The sequence below is a fragment of the Sphaerodactylus townsendi genome, linkage group LG06 (genome assembly GCF_021028975.2).
Source record: "Sphaerodactylus townsendi isolate TG3544 linkage group LG06, MPM_Stown_v2.3, whole genome shotgun sequence".
Classification (NCBI taxonomy): Eukaryota; Metazoa; Chordata; class Lepidosauria; order Squamata; family Sphaerodactylidae; genus Sphaerodactylus; species Sphaerodactylus townsendi.
Window position 1 is genome coordinate 21,197,986 of NC_059430.1, and position 22,660 is coordinate 21,220,645.

Here is a 22,660-nt window from a genome sequence, read left to right on the forward strand (position 1 = left end):
TTCATGATCCTCTGAAGATGCCAGCCACAGATGCAGGCGAAACGTCAGGAGAGAATGCTGCTAGAACACGGCCATACAGCCCGGAAACCACACAGCGCCCAAGTTGTTAAATTATTTGAATTCCCACCACCGGAACCGGTTGTTAAATTATTTTATTCCCACCACTGGTCACATCCCTGCTCAACACCCTGCTGAGGTCTCTAACTCTGTCGTTCCTAGGGCTCCACCCCCAAATATCCAGAAACTTCCCAACCCAGAGTTTGGAACTGTAGTGGACAGTGTCTGGATGGGTCATCCCTTGAGCATCTCATGCTCCTTTGGGCTCCATGATGGGGAAAAGATGGGATTTTAACAAATGCAAGGAACACATTCATGATATACAATCTATAAGACAATCAGCTGATTTCTAATCAGGAGTACCCACCCCAACCTCAAAGTCAACTCCCCAGGAAAAAGAAATTTTAAAGGAAGAAATATAAATACCAATAAAAAAGATGGCTTTCGAAACGGATATGTTAAATTGCTGCTCCATAAACTTGGGTTGATAACTTGCTGCGCCAATTGTAAAACTGAACTGTAGGGTATTGGCAACCAAAAAGACCAGGAAGAGAACATTGCCAAGGAGTTTCTTCACAGAGGGAAAGAAACCTAGAAGGGAAACATTTACATTTTGTCAAAGACTGTTTTTCTCAAGAGCTGAAGCTAATTGCAATTGCCAACACAACAGTTTACAGGGTTTTGTAATGTTCCTTTCGCATTCCCAGTTGTGGATGCGTAATTAGAAATTCGGGGCCTTAAGTGCTCCTGGCGTCCCCAGGTCAGACAGAGAAGAATGTTATGAAGTTCTACACTTTCCAACTACAAGTAGGCCTCATTCAGAACAGGAGCATGGTACTCAGAACAGGGGTATTTAAACTCTTCCCCCCTCCCCCCCGCCTTCCTTTTCCCAAGTACAATGCCAGAACCCATCTAGATGATGAACTACACATTATATTTCTACAATGAGACAAAAAAAAAAAAACCAACTGAGGCCATTTTAAGCCACAGAAATGAGGCAGGAGAAAATCTTAGAGCCCCATCCAAAGTGGAAGGGAATGGCTTGTGGGAGTGGCGCACCTTAGTGTTGGCACATTTGCCCTCTCTGGGGAATTTACCTCAGCAGAGTGGTGAAACCACCAGCATGCAGCCATCACCAGCCTTCTCTGGCACTTGTCATGGTGGGGGACACTATGTCAGTGTTCCAGCGCTCCTGCCACCGCAGCAGGGGAGGTCTGGGGGCTGTGGCCAAGGAGGAGCCAACAGTAACAGGAAACTTGGACTTACACAATCCTTTTGAGTTGTGTTAAGTCTGTTCAGCCCTTAGAGGCTTCTTGGCAGAGGGGAGGCTGATCTGTTTTGCAAGGCTCCCCATACCACCAACAAGCCTCTCTGGGAGCGGCAGGACGGCTCAGTTGTGGCACCGCAGCCACCCACCTCACTGCTTGGATGGGTCCATAAGCCTCTCTCCACATGCATCGTTCCTGTTCTAAACTGGGCTCACATGTACCTGGGAAGGGAAGAACTTCAGAATACACCTCTCCACCTGTCGCAAGGACATCTCTGGGGAAAGCGTAAGATATGGTTTGGCCAGAGAGGGCAGGGGATTAAAAAATGTAAATGTTGTAAACTGAACAATTTTCTGCATTCTTGAATTCGGGATCTTTAATATGTTTCAAAATTAGGGGTGCCAAATCCAGGTGGACAAACATCTCAGTGTGGTACAAGGCCATACAGGCCACCTTCCAAAGTGTCCATGTTCTCCAGGGGAATTGATATCTATAGTCTGGAGATGAGATGTAATCCTGGTGGGTCCCCAAGTCCCACCTGGAGGCTGGAATCCCTATCTGCAGATTAAAGAACATTTACAAGCCCAAATTAAATCTTTTTCATTCCGAGTGGTTTCAGTGGGAAAGGTTTGAGCAGGGGCTTAAATCACTGGGGAAAAAAGCAACTAACTATAGCCAGACTTTGCCCAAGTTGTATTTGATTGTTTCTGAGCATTCTTCAGTCGAGCATAAGAAAATGAAATTTGGAAATCAAAAGGAAAACATTGGTGTTGAATTTCTACCAGCTTTATAGCAGTGCAAACTTTGTTTCATCCCTCCAGAGCTCCATAACCATCACAGAGGGAGAACAAGTGAGGTGAGCCAGTCTTGGACCATGAAATGGGAAGTTCGAATCTTTGCTCTGCCATGAAAGCTTGCTGTGTGACATTGGGCCAATTGCCCACTCTCAGCCTTATATCTACCTCACAGGACTGTTGTGATAAAAAGGAGAGAAGAATGTAAGCAACTCTAGGTCCCCATCAGGAAGAAGAAGAAGAGTTTGCATTTATATCCCCCCTTTCTCCCCTGCAGGAGACTCAAAGGGGCTTACAATCTCCTTGCCCTTCCCCCCTCACAACAAACACCCTGTGAGGTAGGTGGGGCTGAGAGAGCTCAGAGAAGCTGTGACTAGCCCAAGGTCACCCAGCTGGCGTGTGTGGGAGTGTACAGGCTGATCTGAATTCCCCAGATAAGCCTCCACAGCTCAGGCGGCAGAGCTGGGAATCAAACCCGGTTCCTCCAGATTAGATACACGAGCTCTTAACCTCCTACGCCACTGCAGCACACAAGGCTCCAAGAAGGTGAGATATAAACAAAGCAAATAACATAAATAAACCCAGAAGTCCCAAGGATCCTGAAGTCAACCTTTTACTGCTGACAAAACATGCAGCGGGGGCTGCGTTGGTGCCTCCATTTTGCCATGGTTATCTTGGGTGATTGTATAGATATCGCCTGGCTTCTCCTTAATATTTTTTTCTTCTCCTTCTTTTGGCAAAGACCGAGGCAGGAACCAGAAAGGGACAGAGGCCAAAACACTGACAGCTCCACATACCAACAGTCCGAGCCACCAGGCTCCAACCCAACGGATATCCTTCGAATTTATCGTCAATGTATCTGGGGGAAACAAACGAGATGGCACATTGGTGCTTTATGCAAAGGCCTTTTCATAAACATACAATTACAAATACAATATTTGACTAACTACGACTCCAATATAGAAAATATATTGTGCTGGAGTCTTGTGTGACCATTTTCTATACTGGAGTCATATTTGGTCTAATATTGAATGTATAATTGTGTGTTTATGACTGAGCACGTGAGTAGAGGTTGCATTTAAACATATGAGTTGGAAACAAGAAAATAGAGACATAAGTTTGTGCTATATTGAGTTCATTCACCTTTATTGAAAGGATTTGTGAAAAATAGGTTGCCATTCAGCCGGTTAAGTTACCAAGTGCAGATTTTTTGGTAATCACAGTCACCTATAAAGGGCAGAGATCAGTTCACCTGGAGAAAATGGCCACTTGAGAAGGTGGACTCTATGGCATTATACTAGTGTGACCAGACGTCCCGCTTTTAGCGGGACAGTCCCACTTTTAACCAATTTGTCCTGCGTCCCGTGGGGTTTTTTAAATGTCCCGATTTTTGGAAGGCTGCCGCACTGCCTTCTGGGGCACTCCCGGTTCCCGCCCTGTCACAGGGTGAGAAACTGGGGAGCGCCCCAGAAGGCAGTGCGCTCCTGAGGGGAGCGCTCCAGAAGGCAGTGTGGTAGCCTCTCACAGTGCCGCACTGCCTTCTGGAGAGCTCCCGTTTCCCACCCTGTGACAGGGCGGGAAACCGGGGAGTGCCCCAGAAGGCAGTACGCTCCTGCGGCCACGTGCCCGCGCATCCCGCCTTAAAAAGGTGAAAATCTGGTCACCTTACATTATACCCCATTGAGATCCCTCCACTCCCCAAAACCCTGCCCTCCTCAGGTGCCACTGCAAAAATCTCCAGGTACTTCCCAACCTAGAGCTGGCAATCCTAGCTACAAGAAAGCTAATTTTTTTAAAAAATTGACTATGCCCATTAAAGTTGAGCCAGCAGTGTTTTAAACAAGAGACACTAGGCCATACTGAAGGGTTTTAGCAGTCAATATAGGGAAGACAGAGCAGAAGATGAAGATGAATGCTTTTAATTCAAATATGGATTCTTATTCATTACCAGCATTTACTCTTCCAATGTCAACCCACATATCAGCACAGAAGGCTCCAAGAAGGAATCCAACAGTTGGTCCAAACAACCCAGATGATCTCACAGCTCCTGTAAAAGATGTCCAAACAGAAACCAAGGACCTTCTTTAGTCCCTCAGAGAAGGCAGGTGCAGGATCTAGGTGTTTAGAGTGCCTGACTAAGAATGGGAGACTCAGGTTGAAATTCCCCACAATGCCATGAAAGCCACTCTGCAGTGAACCTTCCCTCAGCCTAACAGCCACTCACAGGATTGTTTTAAAGATAAAAGATTGTTTTAAAGATAAAGGAAGGGGAAAAACAGGGAGAGGAGCAACTGCACCATGGGCAGGGATAGCACAGCTGAGCTGCCTCCTAATTGTTTATTATTATTGTAGATTTCACAGCTGCTAGATCTTTAGCTGGTTGTTGGCGTTCATTACAATTCAAGCCTATGATGATGATGATGATGATGATGATGATGATGATGATGATTATTTAGATTTTTATACCGCCCTATCCCCGAGGGGCTCTGGGCGGTGTACAACAATAAACATAATATAACATAAAATGGCTAAATCTTTAAAAGCAGCGATAAAACAGTAAAAGCTAGATCTCATAAATACAATATAAAAATACTAGCATAAAAATAAAGGGCGTCCAGCAGCTCCATATTCAAAATCCTCTTCCCAAGAGGGAGGAATGGCAGGTCCCGTTGAATGACAAACGGCCCAGATGTAGAGGGCCATGAAGGGGGGGGGAAGGGGGCACCATCAGCAGCCAGTTCCTCCAAAGGCCCAGCGGAACAGCTCCGTCTTACAGGCCCTGCGGAACTCACCAAGGTCCCGCAGGGCCTGGACAGTTGGAGGAAGAGCGTTCCACCAGGCCGGGGCCAGAGCCATAAAGGCCCTGGCCCGTGTGGAGGCCAGCCGCATCACCGAGGGGCCAGGGACCACTGGTAGGTTGGCCTCAACTGATTATGATTATGATTATGATTGAGATTAAGATTAAGATTATGGTGGTTGTTGTTGATAAAAAATTTCCACATTACCCCTCCCATGTGTCTAGGAGGCAAGTAGTGGGTTTTGCAGCTTTCAGAACTCTGTCGACATCACCCTGGGAGAGCTGGCTATTGATCCAATAAAGGACCCAGAAATGGCCAATGGGCCTCCAGTTCATTTATTGCATCAAACCTGGATGGAAGGTCCTGGCGGAGAGACAAGACATTATCTGCAAAACAGCAATTCTCTGTCACTTTAGGACTTTTCCATTAAGGTTGTCAGTTGCTGCAATGTTCTAAATAACTGAGCAGGATGTGATGTTGGCTGTGAAATAATCTTTTTTTCACAGCTTTCACCATCATCTCATAGGCTTTCATAAGAATCCTATAAGATGTTCTTGCCCCTTCATCACTTCCTCCAGACTGGCTCCAGCCGCCTTAGCTCCCATTTCTTCCTTCTCACCTCCAGAGTTTACTATAGAGCCAGTTTGCTATGGGAGGGCAGAGGCCTTTGAAGTGAGATCTCATCAATGACTGTAGAGGCCCTGTCATTTTAGCCCCTCTATCAGTCCATCCAATGCGTCGCTAGGAGCCATCGGGTCCCACAGAGCATTCTGGAATACTATTGGTTCCATAAGTCTCCTTTGGTGAGCATAAATCAGCAGATGAGCTCCCAGATGCCGCCCAAACCCTGTCCCCTGAAACGGATATGGAGAAGGCTGAAGGACAGTCCAAAACCCCAAAGGAAGAAGGACACACACACACACACACACACACACACACACACACACACACACACACACACACACACAAACAGGCTCCCATCCTCAAACCCCCAACTGGTGAGGGAATGCCCATGCCTAGGCAATACAGAATGCTCTAGCCGTCTCATCTAAAGGAGTTTTCCGACGAGGGGAAGGAGCAACAGTGTTTTCCGGGTTTTGAACTCCTGCTTCCTGCGAGAGCATGCTGAGTCACCATTATTTCTAGATAGGTCCCCGGGTGGCAGCCCAATGCACCAGTCACAAACATGGCAAGGACACCTGCCTGGGAGGGTCCTAGGAACTGCATATTTGGTTAGATGGTGACTCCTTCAACTCCCAGGCCCCGTCTCCTGCAAGTGGAATCTCCAAGGCTGGATGGCTCTGAGCCCTGACATGGGCAGAGATGGCCCAAGCATGCCCTGAGCCCCTGGCCTGGTGCCCTTCCCACCCAGGCTGGCCGCACCAACTTCCTGAGCAACTCCTCCAGGCAGGACAGCTGGATGGATGTGGATGGCCCATCACCTGCTGCAGCAATACCAGCCACCCCAGCTGTTCTGGCCACCCCAGCTCTAACTTGGCAATTCATAAGCATGTGCAAATGTCAAGAGGGGCTGCTAGGAGGGGGGGATATGGCCATTGGATCCTGACCACTCACCTGGTGGCCCCTGTTGGGGTTGTGATGTGTCCCACACAGGAGAGTGTCATAAGCTTGCCCATGGACCCATCTCAAAGTGCGGTCGCACTATTGCCTACCTCCCTGGCTTGTCACACTGTCCAGAGGTTGGGGCAGCAACCTTGTTTGCCTGCTGGAAGTGAGGGGCCAGGGTCATGTTGGGACCCACCTGGTTCTCTCTGGCTCCCCCTGCCCGACAACCACTGTCACACTTCAAATGGGAGGGCCAGGACCCTTGATGCCTGACCACAGATCCCCTCCCTATCACAAAGAGACCTTCCAGTTGGTGTGGGGAGTGGGGTACTCACAATCCCCATGGTGTTGCCTTGTGCCCCGGACAACTGTGGAGTTGGTGCTGCATGCACTCTCTAGTGGCCTGCCACTTTTATCTATCTATCTATCTATCTATCTATCTATCTATCTATCTATCTATCTATCTATCTATCTATCTATCTATCTATCTATCTATCTATCTATCTATCTATCTATCTATCTATCTATCTATCTATCTATCTATCTATCTATCTATCTATCTATCTATCTATCTATCTATCTATCTATCTATCTATCCATCCATCCATCCATCCATCCATCCATCCATCCATCCATCCATCCATCCATCCATCCATCCATCCATCCATCCATCCATCCATCCATCCATCCATCCATCCATCCATCCATCCATCCATCCATCCATCCATCCATCCATCCATCCATCTTCCATCCATCCATCCATCCATCCATCCATCTTCCATCCATCCATCCATCCATCCATCCATCCATCCATCCATCTTCCATCCATCCATCCATCCATCCATCCATCCATCCATCCATCCATCCATCCATCCATCCATCCATCCATCCATCCATCCACCCACCCATCCACCCATCCACCCATCCACCCATCCATCCATCTCTCGATTTATTTGTTTATTTATTAAATTTATAGGCCGCCTCATCCCCGGCGTAAGGGGTGAGCTGTCAACATCGTATCACTGTTTCCAGAACAGTAAATCAATATAACATAAAATCTAACTCATTAAAAGGATTCAAAGCAGCAGATTAAAGACAATAAATACAGATTAAACAACAAGGTTGTGTAAAAACACATACACAGGCTTGTACCAGTCTAAAGGCCAAAGGAGAAGGGAGGAGAGGCAGGGCCCAGGATGGAATTAGGGCCCTTCCAGGATGGAAAAGGCAGCTTAGTTCCGGTTTCAGTGGGGGGCAATAGAACCGCGGCCAGCCCCTCCAAAAGCCCGGTGGAATAGCTCCGTCTTACAGGCCTTGCGGAATTCACCAAGGTCCCGCAGGGCCCGGACAGCTGGAGGTAGAGCACCCCATCCCCAGGGGGCTCTTGCCAGGACCTTCCCTGTTCCCCCTACCCCTAACTCCATCCCTCCGAACCACTCCCTTTCCCTAACAGAGAAATGAGAACATTGCAGTTGGGTGCACAGAAATAGGGTGATAAACTACTGTGATGGCCATGTGTTCCTGACCTTGGCCTTCCCCCATTCAACCCGGCCCCATTAGTCTTCCCACACCCACCTTCCCAGACTCTCCTTGGCCTTGTTGATGCTCAGGGGGCAACCATTTGCCCCTCCTGCCATGTCGGCACTATCAGGTGACCTCAGGTAGAGTCAGGTGCGGGCAAAAAGGGAGCTTACCCTTGGAGGTGGCGTCTCACCTGTTTGTTAGCTTTCTGGTCACTGGTTCCTGGCTGCACAACCTACAAAGTCAATTTGGAGAGAGGGCTCAGCCACTCAGGGGAGGTGGACCTTGGTATCCCAGGAGGATTGTTGTGTGATGGGTCAGCCCTACAGTGCAAAGTGCCAGCTCTCTGTGCTAAGAGGAAGCCTAATGTGCGAGACATCAGCGTGATGGTGCGACGTGCTAGCTCCAAGTGCTTGCCCCCCACCAAGGGTGCTTTGTGTTCATGTTAGGTCCACATGTCTGGTAGCTGTCGTACAGCATCCCAAGGCTGCACACCTTACCTGTCAGAAGGTGTATATGCCCAAAAAGGCATTTATGAAGGAGGGGGTGCCCTGCTGTCGGCCACTGCTCATGGACTCAGCTGACTTTTGCCATTGTCCTTCCATATTTCATTCAGGGTCAGTCCTACAGGGCAGCCTTGAGAATTGTTTGCATTGAGTCCAGCTTGTACCAGTCTGTCTCTCATCTCGTTTTGTAATGGTTCCTGTAGCTGGGAGCGGGGGGAGGTTTTGGGTGTCTGCTTCTCCCAGGTTCTCACTATCTGAGGAATGTGTGTGAGTGCACCTTCCCACCCAAAGGTAGAAGAGGAAGGGGGATGTGGGAATGACAGTTCTACGGTGGTCTTTGCCTGCTTTAATATATTCAGTTTTGACAATAAAAGGTCAACAGCATTTCTAGGCTTGTAATCAATAAATAAGAATTCTACTTCCAAAGTACCGACTCGTTTATTAGATAAGTCTGGGGTTATCACGCCTTGCCAATGTTGCTATCCTAGGTAGCTCTAAAAATCACCAAGAACTCTATGACTTTATGGCAGTTCCCAGAGCTACTCTTTGTCCCTTAGAAGTTATATCAGAAATGGCATAGTGATATTGATGATGTTGCTGGTGTTTGTTGTCGCAGGAAGCCTGGCAATCCTACAAATGGTGCTGAAAAAAGGACTCACCTCAGCCTTCCTGACACAGCAAAAGTGGAAGAGAGCCCCCCCAAAGGAGGGGAGGACAAAGCAGGCTTGTTGCAGACCATCCACTGAGGCCCCAGGTACTGCCTAGAGCTGCCGCTTGACACAGCAAACCCCAACGCTGTGGGTGAGCTGGACATTGACAGGGCTGGTCTTGCATCCCCGCCACCTTTGGTGCCCTGGATGATTATATAATTTTTCCTAATAAATAAGCCAGCCTTGGAACTGTGCAGGGGTAGTAACCATTCCAAGAGGCAGTACAAGGTTTCAGGAGATAGTGGTCGTTTCCCCACTTACCATCGACCACCCTTTGCTGCGCACTACTCTCAGCGCGCGTCATTTCTGGCGCGCTCCCGGGCTTCCCCACAACCCCAAGCTCTGCACAGGGTCATCAAAAGGCGGCGTTTTGAGGAGCGCCAGGAATGACGTGTGCTGAGGGGACGTAAGAGCGGCAGCATCGGGGCGGCTGCGTTGTCACCGCCCCTGTAGTGGGGAGTGCCGCAGGACCCCACGCTACTTGGCAAGAGTAGCGCGCAGCAGATGGTAAGTGGGGAAACGACCAGTGATAAGGGATGATCTGTGAGCTATGATTAGTCCATCCAAGGATAAGAATGGGATTCTTCTTTAATTCCACTCTTGAAACTTGAAGAAGCAATGAAGAATAAGATGGGCCAGCATGCATGTCCATGCTCACATTCACACACAACTAAATGTGGCTTTTGTGCCTCCAGAAGCTAACCTCTGTCATACAATCAGCAGCTGATAGAATCTGCAGCCTAGAAGACTCTTCCCACCCCAGTTCTGAGATTCAAACACTGATACAGGACTGACGCGAACAAGCTCATTTATTTTACCTATATAAAGCGCGGAGTTTTCTTCTCTGGCAAAATCATCAATGTATGAGAGCCCCAGAGGCATGATAGGAGCTTCGCCGATTCCACGTAAAACGTTCCCGAAGAGAACGAAGAGCCAGAGGTAGGAAGCTCTGTGATTTTCACACCCTGCAGGCAATAGAAGTTGCTCAGCTTGGAGAACAGACACAGTGATTGGTGCACAACAGAAAACCCCAAAGTTACTTTTTAAATGGGAGTGGGGGCTGAGATAGAAATGATGGGTCTACGAGACGCTAGAGTTTGGTTTGCTGTTACAGTTTCAAGGACATTTTTGGACACAGCCCTCATCAAAGGTAAAGGTAAAAGCAAGCACCTGCGTGACTCAAGGGGTCATATCACAATGTTTTCTATATTTACTATATTTACAGGGTGGTTTGCCATTGCCTTCCACAGCCATCTGTACTTTACCTCCAGCAAGCTGTATATTCATTTTATCGACCCTGGAAAACTGAATCAACCTTGAGCCACCTAAAACTGACTTTTGGCAGGATCGAACTCAAGTTACAAGCAGAGCTTGGGATGCAGTACTGCAGCTTACCACCCTGAGTCACGGGGTTCCGGCAGCCCCAATTACAGGATGGAAAATCAAGGAATGGGTTATCTGTTTGAGCTTCTTAGATCTGCACAATCTGAGCCCAACCCCTGGCTTGGCTAGTGATTCGGGCCCTGTGGAGCTCCAGGAAGGTAGAGATGCAGCTACAAACCAACCTTTGTGCATGAGCCTCGAAAGATTCAAGGTCAGAATATCAGACAAAGATTTGGAAGACCAGGTTCAAATTCCCAGGAACCTGGCAATGAGTGCCGCTATGCCGCTATGTCATTTCCAGGGAAAAACTTGGATGTGATGTAGGGTAGATCTAAGAATCACCAGAAACTCTATGGTAAATATGGCTGCCAACCTACAGATAGTGGCTGGAAATCTCTGGGAACTATAACAGGTTTCCAGGCGACAGATCAGTTCATTTGGAGAAAGCAACCACTTTGGAAGGAGGACTCTAGCCTCTACCCTCCCGAAACCCTGCCCTCAGGCTCCATCCCCCAAAATCTCTAGGTATTTCCCAGCCCAGAGCTATCAACTGTAATGGTGAAGCTATAGAGATTTCAGTGATTCCTAAAGCTACTCTACATCATTTCCAACTTCCCACCAGAAATGATGTAGTGGCACAACAGACACCACAGCAGGAGGTCCGGCAGCTCTGTCTGTACCATGGGCACAGTAGTCAGTGGAGTGGATCCAAGCATCCTCCAAGCAACCTTTCTCGGCCCAAAAGAGACTTTCTCCAACTTATGTGGCTCTCCCTCAACAAAACATCCACTTAAGTTAGAGGAATAAGTCTTAGGCCTCAGACTTTCAGTAGAGTAGGAGGATGGGTTAGGTTTCCACCCCAACGACTTTAGAAACTGGTTGTGGGAGCCAATGAATGCCCTGCCCTGAGAAATACAAACACAAAGAAGCTTTTTGACCCATAAAACCTCAGGAAAAGGGCAGAATATACATCAGTCATCAAATTATAATCCGTTGTTCCACAAAGTTCTGAACGCGTTCATGCAGAAAGAATGGGACAACGTGCTGAATGGATTCACGCAGAGAGAATGGGACCATGTACTCCCACTGAGCAGTTGCAGCTAAATCCATAAAGAATGTTTTGCTTACCGAGACGAGTTGCATTTTGAGATATATCCATGTTATCCACAGCAGAGGTAGGAGGCGATGCAGGTACACAGGCAGCCACGCTTGTAGAAGAATTGTCCACCAAAAGGGCCACACTGTTGTAATTGTAACTTCAGAACAAGACAGACAAATTTGTGGTTGAAAGAAAGTCTTTGGCCGTTTCCACACGAATGCGGAAGCGGCCGGGTCGGCGTACTCGACGCCGACCCTACGACGCTGGGACCATCCGCATGGATGATCCCAGAAAGAACCGGGGAGACGGCGCCACTGGCCGCCGTTGCCCAGTCGCCTTACCTGCTCTCCGGCCCTCCGGCACGTCGCCGGGGCCTGGGGACACACCTCCCCTGCCCTGCGCGCCTGCTTCTGGGTTGCAGAGCAGGGGGGCATGTCCCCAGGCCCCGGTGATGCGCCGGAGGGCCGGAGAGCAGGTAAGGGAAGCAAGGGGGGAAGCGCCGGGAAGCCGGCATTTCCCCAACAAGAGCGCTTCCCAGCGCTCTGGGAAAATGCCGGCGTGGGGACGGGCGGGCGGCGCGAGGGCGGCGCGGCTGCGATGCAGCTGCGCCCCCTGTGTGAATGGCGGCCTGGGGACGGCATTTTTGCCATCCCCAGGCCGCCATATTCCGCCCGTGCGGAAACGGCCTTTGTTTTTCAAGCTCACTGCTGTTGCCTGTGAACTGATCTTGTGAAGAGTGCAGAGGCAGTCAAAACCCCTTTCAGAACATTATTAGTTTTCACACACATCTGACTTTGGCCTGTGTATCTGGGACCACCAAGCTGCCTTATACTGAATCAAAGTCACTATAGTCCAGTGGTGGCGAACCTTTGGCACTCCAGATGTTATGGACTACAATTCCCATCAGCCCCTGCCAGCATGGCCAATTGGCCATGGCAAAATGTAGTCCATAACATCTGGAGCGCCAAACGTTCGCCACCACGGCTATAGTCTATTCAGTCTATTCAGACTGGCAGCGGCTCTCCAGGGTCTGAGGTAGGGTTCAAAATGTTTTGGGGCAGGAAAGAAAATGTTTCCTCCATGGAGTTCCACATTGTTTTTGTCCCAAATGTTTTATTTGCAGCTTCAAACCGTTTTAAATGAATCCCCTTTTAAAGCAAGTTTCTGTCTGAAACATTTCGAAAAGGTCTTCAATTTCTGTGTAATCTATTGACTCTGTTTCCCATGCTTCCCTGAATTTCCTCTTCAGCTCCATTTTCTGAGCTCATTGGAACTTTCAAATGGTACACTCCAATCAGCGAAAAGACAGGATGTTTAGAAAATATTGGCTATTATTTCTTCAGAACACACCAAACTTGAAACATTTTCAGAACAAAAACCAGTTCCACACTGAAGTCTGCCAGCTGCCATTGCTAAAGGGGCTTTCCCCACTGACAGAGTTGAACTGGTTTCTATCTAGGTTCACCTCAGTGAATCCCCACTGCCACCGAGCTCAACATTGTTTTGTCTCAGTTCCCCCCCCTCAGAACTGCGACATCCTTGTTGCAGTTTTGAACAACACTTTTCTGCCGGAACAAGGTCGATACCACTTCGAAGCTTCGAAGTGGGGAAGCATCGAAACGACACCTCATCTGTTCAACCAATCACGAGCCGCTTTTGTGGCATGCGCAGAACGGGAGAGTCATGGCAGGCAGAAAGTGCATGTAACCATAAACTGTAAAAACTGTAAAAAAAAAAAGGAAAGCTCCCGTTTCCCGCCATAACACAAGCGCCAATCACGATCAAGGAGCGAAACAGGCACCAAGATGATCCCGCCCACTTAGCTCGGTTCCAGGGGGCCAACTCAGTTGCTGTGGGGACAGCCTGGAATCGCCCTCCACTGAAGGGAACCGAGTCGACCTTAGCTCCCTTCTGTAGTGGGGAAAGCCCCCAATTGGTGACATCTTCATTACCCAGAATGCCACAAGACTCCCATCTTTAAAGAGGCAGTAACATATAAACAACCAAATGTTCCACCACACTGTCTGTTATAACAGTGGCAGATATCTTACCAGCAATGGAATAATAATCATTTACACTTACCGCCCCATTATGAAGTGAGGGGTCACAGCAATGAATGCTCCAATGGCCATGATGAGGCACCCGATCGCAATGGCCTTTGGCCGATGAATTCTTGAGCCAAGGTAACTCACCAGGATCAACACCACTAAATTTCCTGCAGCATGAAAGAAGATCCAAGCAATGCTGGGGGACCATGACTTTCCTTCACAGCAGAGGCCCAAAGACCCAAACATATCCAGCCTGGTGCAGTAATTAAGACCAGTGGATTCTAATCTGGAGAATCGGGTTGGACTCTTAACAGACTCTTAACCGGTGAACTGGATTTGTTTCCCTGCTCCTGTACACAAAGCCTGCTGGGTGATTTCGAGCTTGACACAGTTCTTAGGAACTCTCTCAGCCCCACCCACCTCACAAGGTGTCTACTGTGAGGAGAGGAAGGGAAAGGCATTTGTGAGCCACCTTGAGTCTCCTTACAGGACAGAAAGGCAGGGTATACATCCAAACTCTTCTTCTTTAAAGGGAAACGCACGTACCTATCTCAAAGCTTCCATCAATCAGGCCATTGATGGAGGAGGAAATTTCGAACCTCCTCTCAATTTGAGTTACCATGCTCTTTGTGTAGCTTCCCGTGAATCCTTTGGCAAAAAAGGAAAATGCCAGAGCCCCGAGAAATATCTATGGAAAGAGTGAGCAAAAGAACCAGGGTTACTCAATAACTGGAAGGCCTTGCAGAACATCCCAGCTATAGTGTACTGCAGATGCTGCTCAATTTGTGGCTCATACCCCATGGTGGCAACCTGTTCCTCTTTGCATTTAAGTAATGGATCAGGCATGGGGGAGAATCTGGAAATGGTGTTGTCCACTCACTTATAAAATGCTTATTTCAATCCCCATTTTCTCATCGAGTCATGTCCCATTCAGATTATGTTCATGTCTGCTTAGCATGATTAATGCTGCTAACATTGGGTGTTCCTGAATCGTTCACCTGCCCCAGTTGGTCCTGGTTTACAGCCACATTCTTTCCCACACCTTTGTTGCAATATATACAGTACCACCTATATACATGCCACTTAACAAAGCAGAAGTAGGTCCCTGCCCTTAAGGAGCATACATTTTAAAGCAGATAAAACAACAGAGAGGAGATGAGGGATAAGTTTGAATTAGGGTTCCCAAACTCTGGATGAGCTCTGGAGATCACCCAGAATGAGCTCTGGAGATCACCCAGAATTAGAAGGTGGACTCCTCGAGAGACTATTTGCACTGGCAGGAGCGAGTTCTTATATCTCCAGAGGCAGGATATTTATCGTGCCCCCGCCAGCATACCAACTGGCCATGCTGGCATGGGCTGATGGGAAATGTAGTCCATAACATCTGGAGTGCCAAAGGTTCACCACCACTGCTATACCATGCTAACGTCCATGGCCAATTGGCCATGCTGGCAGGGGCTGATGGGAAATGTAGTCCATAACATCTGGAGTGCCAAAGGTTCACCACCACTGCTATACCATGCTAACGTCCATGGCCAACTGGCCATGCTGGCAGGGGCTGATGGGAAATGTAGTCCATAACATCTGGAGTGCCAAAGGTTCACCACCACTGCTATACCATGCTAACGTCCATGGCCAACTGGCCATGCTGGCAGGGGCTGATGGGAAATGTAGTCCATAACATCTGGAGTGCCAAAGGTTCACCACCACTGCTATACCATGCTAACGTCCATGGCCAACTGGCCATGCTGGCAGGGGCTGATGGGAAATGTAGTCCATAACATCTGGCGCCAGCGTCTTCACCACCACTGCTATACCCGTCGAGTGGCGAACTGGTCACTTGGCCATGATGTTATGGACTACATGGGAAACGTATCCATAACATCTGAGTGCCAAAGGTTCACCATCACCACCGCTATACCATGCCAACGCACTTGGCCAATTGGCCATGCTGGCATCGAACTGATAAATGCTGAACCACTATATCTGGAGATATAAGAATACCACCACTACTATAATAACTAGATCCATGGCCAACTGGCCACGCTGGCAAAGGCTGATGGGAAATGTAGTCCATAACATCTGGAGTGCCAAAGGTTCACCACTTCACTGCACTATACCATGCTAGATCCATAGCCCAGCTGGCCATGCTGGCGAGAGCTGATGGGAAATGTAGTCCGCCGCATCTGGAATTGCCAAGGTTCACCACCGCCTATATATAACGTCTATCTTATCAAACCATGGCCAACTGGCCATGCTGGCAGGGGCTGATGGGAAATGTAGTCCATAACATCTGGAGTGCCAAAGGTTCACCACCACTGCTATACCATGCTAACGTCCATGGTCAATTGGCCATGCTGGCATGGGCTGATGGGAAATGTAGTCCATAACATCTGGAGTGCCAAAGGTTCACCACCACTGCTATACCATGCTAACGTCCATGGCCAATTGGCCATGCTGGCAGGGGCTGATGGGAAATGTAGTCCATAACATCTGGAGTGCCAAAGGTTCACCACCACTGCACTATACCAGGCTAACGTCCCAGGCTCTGCCCCCAAATCTTCAGGAATTTCCCAGCTAGCAATCCTAGTTTTGAATCTGGAGCAATGTATTCCTTTCCGCACTGATGCTGAAGGGAAATTTGGGGAAATTGTTTCTACCTTTAGTTTTGAAATAGAGAGTTTCTTCACAAAATGCAACCCTGGGCCTTTGCCCGAAAATGGCACGGTAGCATGGCCGTTTGCTTGCTCTGGAGCTGTCTTCTCATCCATGGTACTGATCTTCCAGCTTAGGAACACAGAATGTTCTGCTTGAGGAAGAAAATGGAAATTAGATAGCTGCTACTCCATATCTTTGGGCGCATCCTCAGCTGCTTCAGTGTAGGACACAAAAGGCCAGTGCGGGGTGGGAGAGAGATAAAGTACCTCAAAAAATATAGGAGATCACTACAACGCAGTCATCTGATTGCTTCAGTTCATGAACAGGTACTTCTTTTGAACAGCTTGTGGGAGCCTAAACAGAAAAAAAAATACTTTAATTGGATCCTGACCTCAATATGACCAAACTATCCTTCTGCAAGCAGTCAGTTAAAATAAGTGGTAGATTAATGATGAATTTGTTGTATTTGCAGGCGGCAGGTACAGAATTCTGGAAGAGCTCAGCAAACATTCCAAAAGTGACAGTTGGAGATTGTAGCACTCTGACTCTGAATCAGGAAAGATGTTATTCATTTAACTAAAGTTTATGTTAACTAAAGCTATGTAAAAGCCTCTGACTGAAAGTTTAATACTGAAAACTATTCTTGTTATCGGTAACCAAATTGTAACCAAATGATGAACTGTAAATGTATCGACATATAAGTGTTTATATACATATAAACAAAGGGGAGGGGGGAGGGTGGCAAGCAAGGGAGGGGAGGGAGGGGTGGCATACAAGGGAGGGGAGGGGGCCCGGCATCTGGACACGGCTCACCCTCCCTAGCGGAGGGAGGGGGAAGGGGAGGGAGGGAGGGGTGGCATGCAATATATATATATTTCTCTCAGTATAAGTTCTTTTGTTTATGATTTCTGAGGTAAGAAAGGCTGATCTTTACCAAGATAACTGTTCTTATTTAGTGTCACACAAGCTACCCTGTTTCCCCGAATATAAGACATCCCCAGAAAATAAGACGTAGTAGAGGTTTTGCCGAAGTGCGAAATATAAGGCATCCCCCGAAAGTAAGACGTAGCAAAGTTTTTGTTTGGAAGCATGCCCGGTGAACAGAACACGGAAAAATAAGACATCCCCTGAAAATAAGACATAGCGCATCTTTGGGAGCAAAAATTAATATAAGACACTGTCTTATTTTCGGGGAAACACGGTATATTCTGCTCGTTATTTTTCTTCTTATTTTTCTTGGTCTGAATTCTCTTCAATCGATAGTTTTACACATTTGCCTACTCCCTCCCCATGTTGGGACCTGTAACTTGAAGTATAGATGTAGCTGCTATGGATGGAAAGTTCCTGCCTCTGACAAAGTGAACTCTGACACTCACAATTGTGTGCTAAAATAAACATTAATCTTTAAAGTTCCACAAGACCCCCGTTCACCCCCATTGAAGTTCCTCTGCTTCCCGAACTCCACTCTCCTCAGACTTCAACCCGAAAATCTTCAGATATTTCACAACCTAGCGGTGCAACTCTATTTAAAGGGTGCTGCACTAGTTGAAACTAAATCACGTTGTTGGTAACGTTAATTTCTAATTACCACTTAGACAATGGCCTGTTTATATAGTAATGCAGTTTCTGGTGTGAAGGCCAGCTTCAGTTTCAACAGAAATATTTCCTTGTGTTGCCCAAGAACAAAGAGACCTGTTAGTTAAAGAAGACTCAAAGGACTGCAGTTTACCGCTATGTGGTGAATACTGTCAGGCCCGAGACCTGCCTAACTCCACGGAGTGTGGCACTCCCTGCCTCTAGGCTTGCTATCACTGCTTGGGGTTTGGATGGCCTTACTATTGCTTTGCATTGTAACTTGTGATTCAGGCATACATTCTCCTTGTCTCCCATTTCCTGGGACAAAGGGGGAGTCTTTCACAGGCTCTAATTCAATAACAATGCCTTCCCTTACTCTTCCTTTTCTGTTGCAAATTGTACTGAGAAAGGTGGGAGGGGGAAAATGCCAATGAGTCCTTCGCGACCGCATTACCCTATATGTCCCAACTCGACCTCTGTGCTCAGCAGAGGCCAATTTACTGGAGGTCCCTGGCCCCTCAATGATGCAGCTGGCCTCCACTCGGGCCAGGGCCTTCACGGCTCTGGCGCCGGCCTGGTGGAACACTCTCCCTCCAGCTGTCTGGGCCCTGCGGGACCTTGGGGATTTCCACAGGGCCTGTAAGACTGAGTTGTTCCACCGGGCCTTTGGAGAGACTGGTTGAGGGTGCTCCCCTGCCCCTCCCTTTCTTTACTCCCCCCCATGGGCCCTAATACCGTCAGTGACCCATTGTTTCTCGCGATTAGGAGGGTTTCTCCCTGTGAAGGGCTGCATGCATTTATGTTTTTTAAGATATGCCTGTTGTTTTAATTATATGTATGTTTTTAGCTGATGTTTTATCTGTACACAATCAGCCTGAGTTCTTCGGGGATAGGGCGGTATACTAAATTTAATAAACAAACAAACAAACAAACAAACAAACAAACAAACAAACAAACCACCACCACCACCACCACCACCACCACCACTACTACCACCACCACCACTACCACCACCCCCACCACCACCACCACCACCACCACCACCAACAACAACAACAACAACAACAACAACAACAACAACAACAACAACAACAATAATAATAATAATAATAATAATAATAATGTTCTCTGATATATACCAGGGACAGGAGCCGGAGCCCCCAGGTGAGTAAAGCAGGACTTCCCTTTGCAGAAGCCATTCTGATTTTCCCTCAGCAAGCTTTGTTCCTCTGTGAGCTTGACAATTCTACCTTTGATTACTTAGTAGTAATTTTCCTTAGTTGGATGTTAAGCTAAGTTCCCTGTGGCTCCTTTCTTCCCCTCTGGACCCCTTTATAATTCCCCCAGTAAGTCTAAAACTTCACTTTAGTTTGATTCTGCTCTTGAGACATCCTTCCTAAAAAGAGAAGTTGTGTCCTAGGTGTGTGCCTCTGCACTTTCCACAGGGAACATTCGTTGAGCTGCTCTGCCATCTTCCAATCTTCCTTTAGCAATCCTTCCATTCCTTGGCCACCCAAACGTCCAATGCTTCTCTGGCCAGTTTCTTGCTCCTTGAAGCAATCTGCTCCTCAAATTCTCTTTTTGTCCACCTAAGTTCAGTCAGGGTTGTGTTTTACATCACTTACTGTACAGGAGGCAAGCTTCAAGGAACTAAGCTGTGTGGGGCCGTGCCTCTTGTGCCCTTATAGTCCAGCTGCCCATGACTGATTGGTTCAATTTGAATTTTTGGAAGTGGGCCCTTCTATTTGATACACATTTCTGCACCCCTCAGCTTTATGTATCCAAGGCCTCATTTATCTCACCATCATTAAAGAGGAGCAGAGGTGTCAGTGGTCAGTAATTAGGAATGCCAACCTCCAGGTGGGGGCTGGAGTTATCTCAGAATTACAGTTGATCTCCAAACAACAGAGGTCAGTTACCCTGGAGAAAATTGCTGTTTTGGAGGGTGGATGCTAGGGCATTGTGCCTGCTAAAGCCCCTCCCACCACCATCCCTAGGCTCCACCCCTACTTTTCCAGCAACGTTCCAAGCCAGAGCTGGCAGCCCTGCCGCTATATTCAAGTGGAGCTCTGGAAAAGGTATCAGTTGTTTCCAAGGGCTTCTGTTCCTCGCCCTGAAACCCAAATATCGCCACTACACCCTATCCTCTTCCCCCCTGTTCTTTCCGAGGGCTTCTGTTCCTCACCCTGAAATTAAAAGATTGTCACCACACCCTATTCTCTTCCTATCCTCTTGGATATGTGCTAAAAAACTTAAGCCAGGGGGACCCTCAACCTAACCTGATTTTTAAAATAATTTTACAGAGTATAATTAAGGACAGCAAAAGAAAATTCTGTTCGGCAAGTGTAGTGATTTGGCTGAGAAGTACTGAAAAGTTGGTGGGTGCCATCTGGTCGACAAACACAGTGTTATGTGCATAAAAAACACTGGATAGAGCTGGTTTGAGATTCAACTGAGGTGGAGCGAGGAGGTTCTTGCTGGCTTTTGATTTCTGGTGAACCAACACTACAAAGATTCAGTAGACGGATGAAAGATAAAGCTGATTTGGAATGATGCTTGGGTCTCCTGGTGGTTTTGATTTTAAAAATTCAATTTGTTGGAGAACATTTGTAATTTTTTATTTTCCTCTTTCTTGGCACTCTAGTTTTAGTTCTCTTTTTTATTATCATTCATTTTTCCAATGGATTCTTAAGAAAGAAGAAGAAGAAGAAGAAGAAGAAGAAGAAGAAGAAGAAGAAGAAGAAGAAGAAGAAGAAGAAGAAGAAGAAGAAGAAGAAGAGGAGGAGGAGTTTGGATTTATATGCCCCCATTCTCTCCTGCAGGAGACTCAAAGGGGCTTATAATCTCCTTGCCCTTCCCCCCTCACAACAAACACCCTGTGAGGTAGGTGGGGCTGAGAGAGCTCCGAAAAGCTGTGACTAGCCCAAGGTCACCCAGCTGGTGTGTGTGGGAGTGTACAGGCTAATCTGAATTCCCCAGATAAGCCTCTGCAGCTCAGGCGGCAGAGCTGGGAATCAAACCCAGTTCCTCCAGCAATATTCCTCCAGCAATAGCAATACTAATCTTTGTATGGTGCAATAATGCTAACATATTAATATACTAACTGTAATATTTTTATTTTATTTTCCCGCTTCCCCTATATAAGCTAGCCTAATCCCTTTTCCCATTTACATAAAGCCTTTTTATTTTATTTTTTTACAGATACAGCAATTTTAATCAAATTATCAAAATTAAGATTTAGTGGATTTGTACTGCTCAATATAATCTTGAAGTTTGGTAACTGGTAAACTAAGGGATATCAATGATATTTAATTGAGAAGGCTAAGAGACTGACAGAGGGGGGAAACTGCTCGGGAGGCAGTGTGACTCTAGGGCTGGAGTTAATGCCACTTGCGCTGGCATAAAAGACATCTATGCCAGCGCAGAGGCACTTATGCCATGCTAGGGTACAACACCTGGGCGTTAGCACTCCTCCAGTTCAGAAATCCATGCCAGTGCCCAAGGGTGCATTCCCTGGTGCGGGGCCAGCTTTAGTTGGCTTCCTTACAAAAAAAGAGAAAAACTTCAGTGCTGCCTAGCAATGGTGAAATTGGCAAGGTTCAGAGTGGATGTTTTAAACCAGGTGGTCCCTGGAGGACGACAAGGGGGAACGTTTTATGCAGAACACAGAAGAAATTGCTTCCAGCTACCTCCCACATACATCCTACACCACTACAGCCCATGATCAAAATACTTTGGAGGGTGCCTGCCCTGCAGAGAGTCTGAAACTGAGAAGAGCTATCTACCCAGAGAATTATTCAGTGGTGGGGTCCAAAAATTTTAGTAACAGGTTCCCATGGTGGTGGGATTCAAACTGTGGCGTAGCGCCAATGGGGCTGGGTGGGGCACGACGGGGGCGTAGCCGGGCATTCCAGGGGTGGGGCATTCCTGGGCGGGGCTGCGGCAAGGATGCAGCTGCTGCGCCGGACCTTGGGCGGGAAACGAACGCACGCAGGCACAGGCTGCCACGCACGCCGGTGCACCTCCTGCTAGACTGCTTCAAGTTCTGCGCGCTACTGCTGAGAGGATGGGCATAACTAAGGCAAAAATCACGTGGCAAAATCACCAATTAGTAACCCCCTCTCGGCACACACAAATAATTAGTAACCTACTCTCGGGAACCTGTGAGAACCTGCTGGATCCCACCTCTGGAATTATTGACACCCCTACCCCTCCAAAAATGGCAGGCAACCTCTGAAAATACATGGCAGCAAAAAAGAAGGCAGGCAGACGACGGACTGGCCTGGATAGAGACAGTTTGTGGGAGATTAACCAAGTCTAAACAAAAAGATGGGGGGGGGGCGGGTTTGAGGATGATGCACACACAAAGATTGCAAAGCAACTGCTTCTCAGCCATGCATTAAGTGTTACGTGCATAAAAGGCCAAAGAGTCAAGCAAATAATGTTGTAATCCTACTCAGGTTTTCTAAAACCTTCAGCTTGAAAGCAAACAACACTTTGAGTTCACTGTCTCTGCCAGTGACTATCTGCCAAGAAACCTAACCTCTCGAGCTTACGTAATGGATTTGTGTGCAAGCTTTTCTTCTTTTCCAGTCAGCCGCATGCAGAGTTTGCCTTCCTCTCAGTTGCTCAAAGAGTTGATACGGGAGCAATGTAATCTACAAGTTTAGCTGCAGG

At 47.6% G+C, this 22,660-nt stretch overlaps 2 protein-coding genes across 2 annotated transcripts in view; both read right to left on the bottom strand.

Annotated features, from left to right (window-relative positions):
* Positions 1-22,660, bottom strand: part of LOC125435315 (solute carrier organic anion transporter family member 1C1-like) — a 32,744-nt gene that overhangs the window by 1,849 nt on the left and 8,235 nt on the right. Inside the window, exons 2-10 of the mRNA XM_048501504.1 lie at positions 16,675-16,762; positions 16,411-16,559; positions 14,297-14,438; positions 13,785-13,917; positions 11,732-11,859; positions 10,039-10,185; positions 4,068-4,166; positions 2,730-2,978; positions 484-648 (exon numbers count right to left, since the gene is read on the bottom strand). Coding sequence (XP_048357461.1) covers positions 484-648; positions 2,730-2,978; positions 4,068-4,166; positions 10,039-10,185; positions 11,732-11,859; positions 13,785-13,917; positions 14,297-14,438; positions 16,411-16,521 — 1,174 coding nt within the window. The 5' untranslated portion in view covers positions 16,522-16,559; positions 16,675-16,762. The remainder of the gene's footprint in view (positions 1-483; positions 649-2,729; positions 2,979-4,067; positions 4,167-10,038; positions 10,186-11,731; positions 11,860-13,784; positions 13,918-14,296; positions 14,439-16,410; positions 16,560-16,674; positions 16,763-22,660) is intronic.
* Positions 21,548-22,660, bottom strand: part of LOC125435316 (solute carrier organic anion transporter family member 1A2-like) — a 75,293-nt gene continuing 74,180 nt past the window's right edge. Inside the window, exon 16 of the mRNA XM_048501505.1 lies at positions 21,548-21,612. Within this exon, the coding sequence (XP_048357462.1) occupies positions 21,548-21,612 (65 nt within the window). The remainder of the gene's footprint in view (positions 21,613-22,660) is intronic.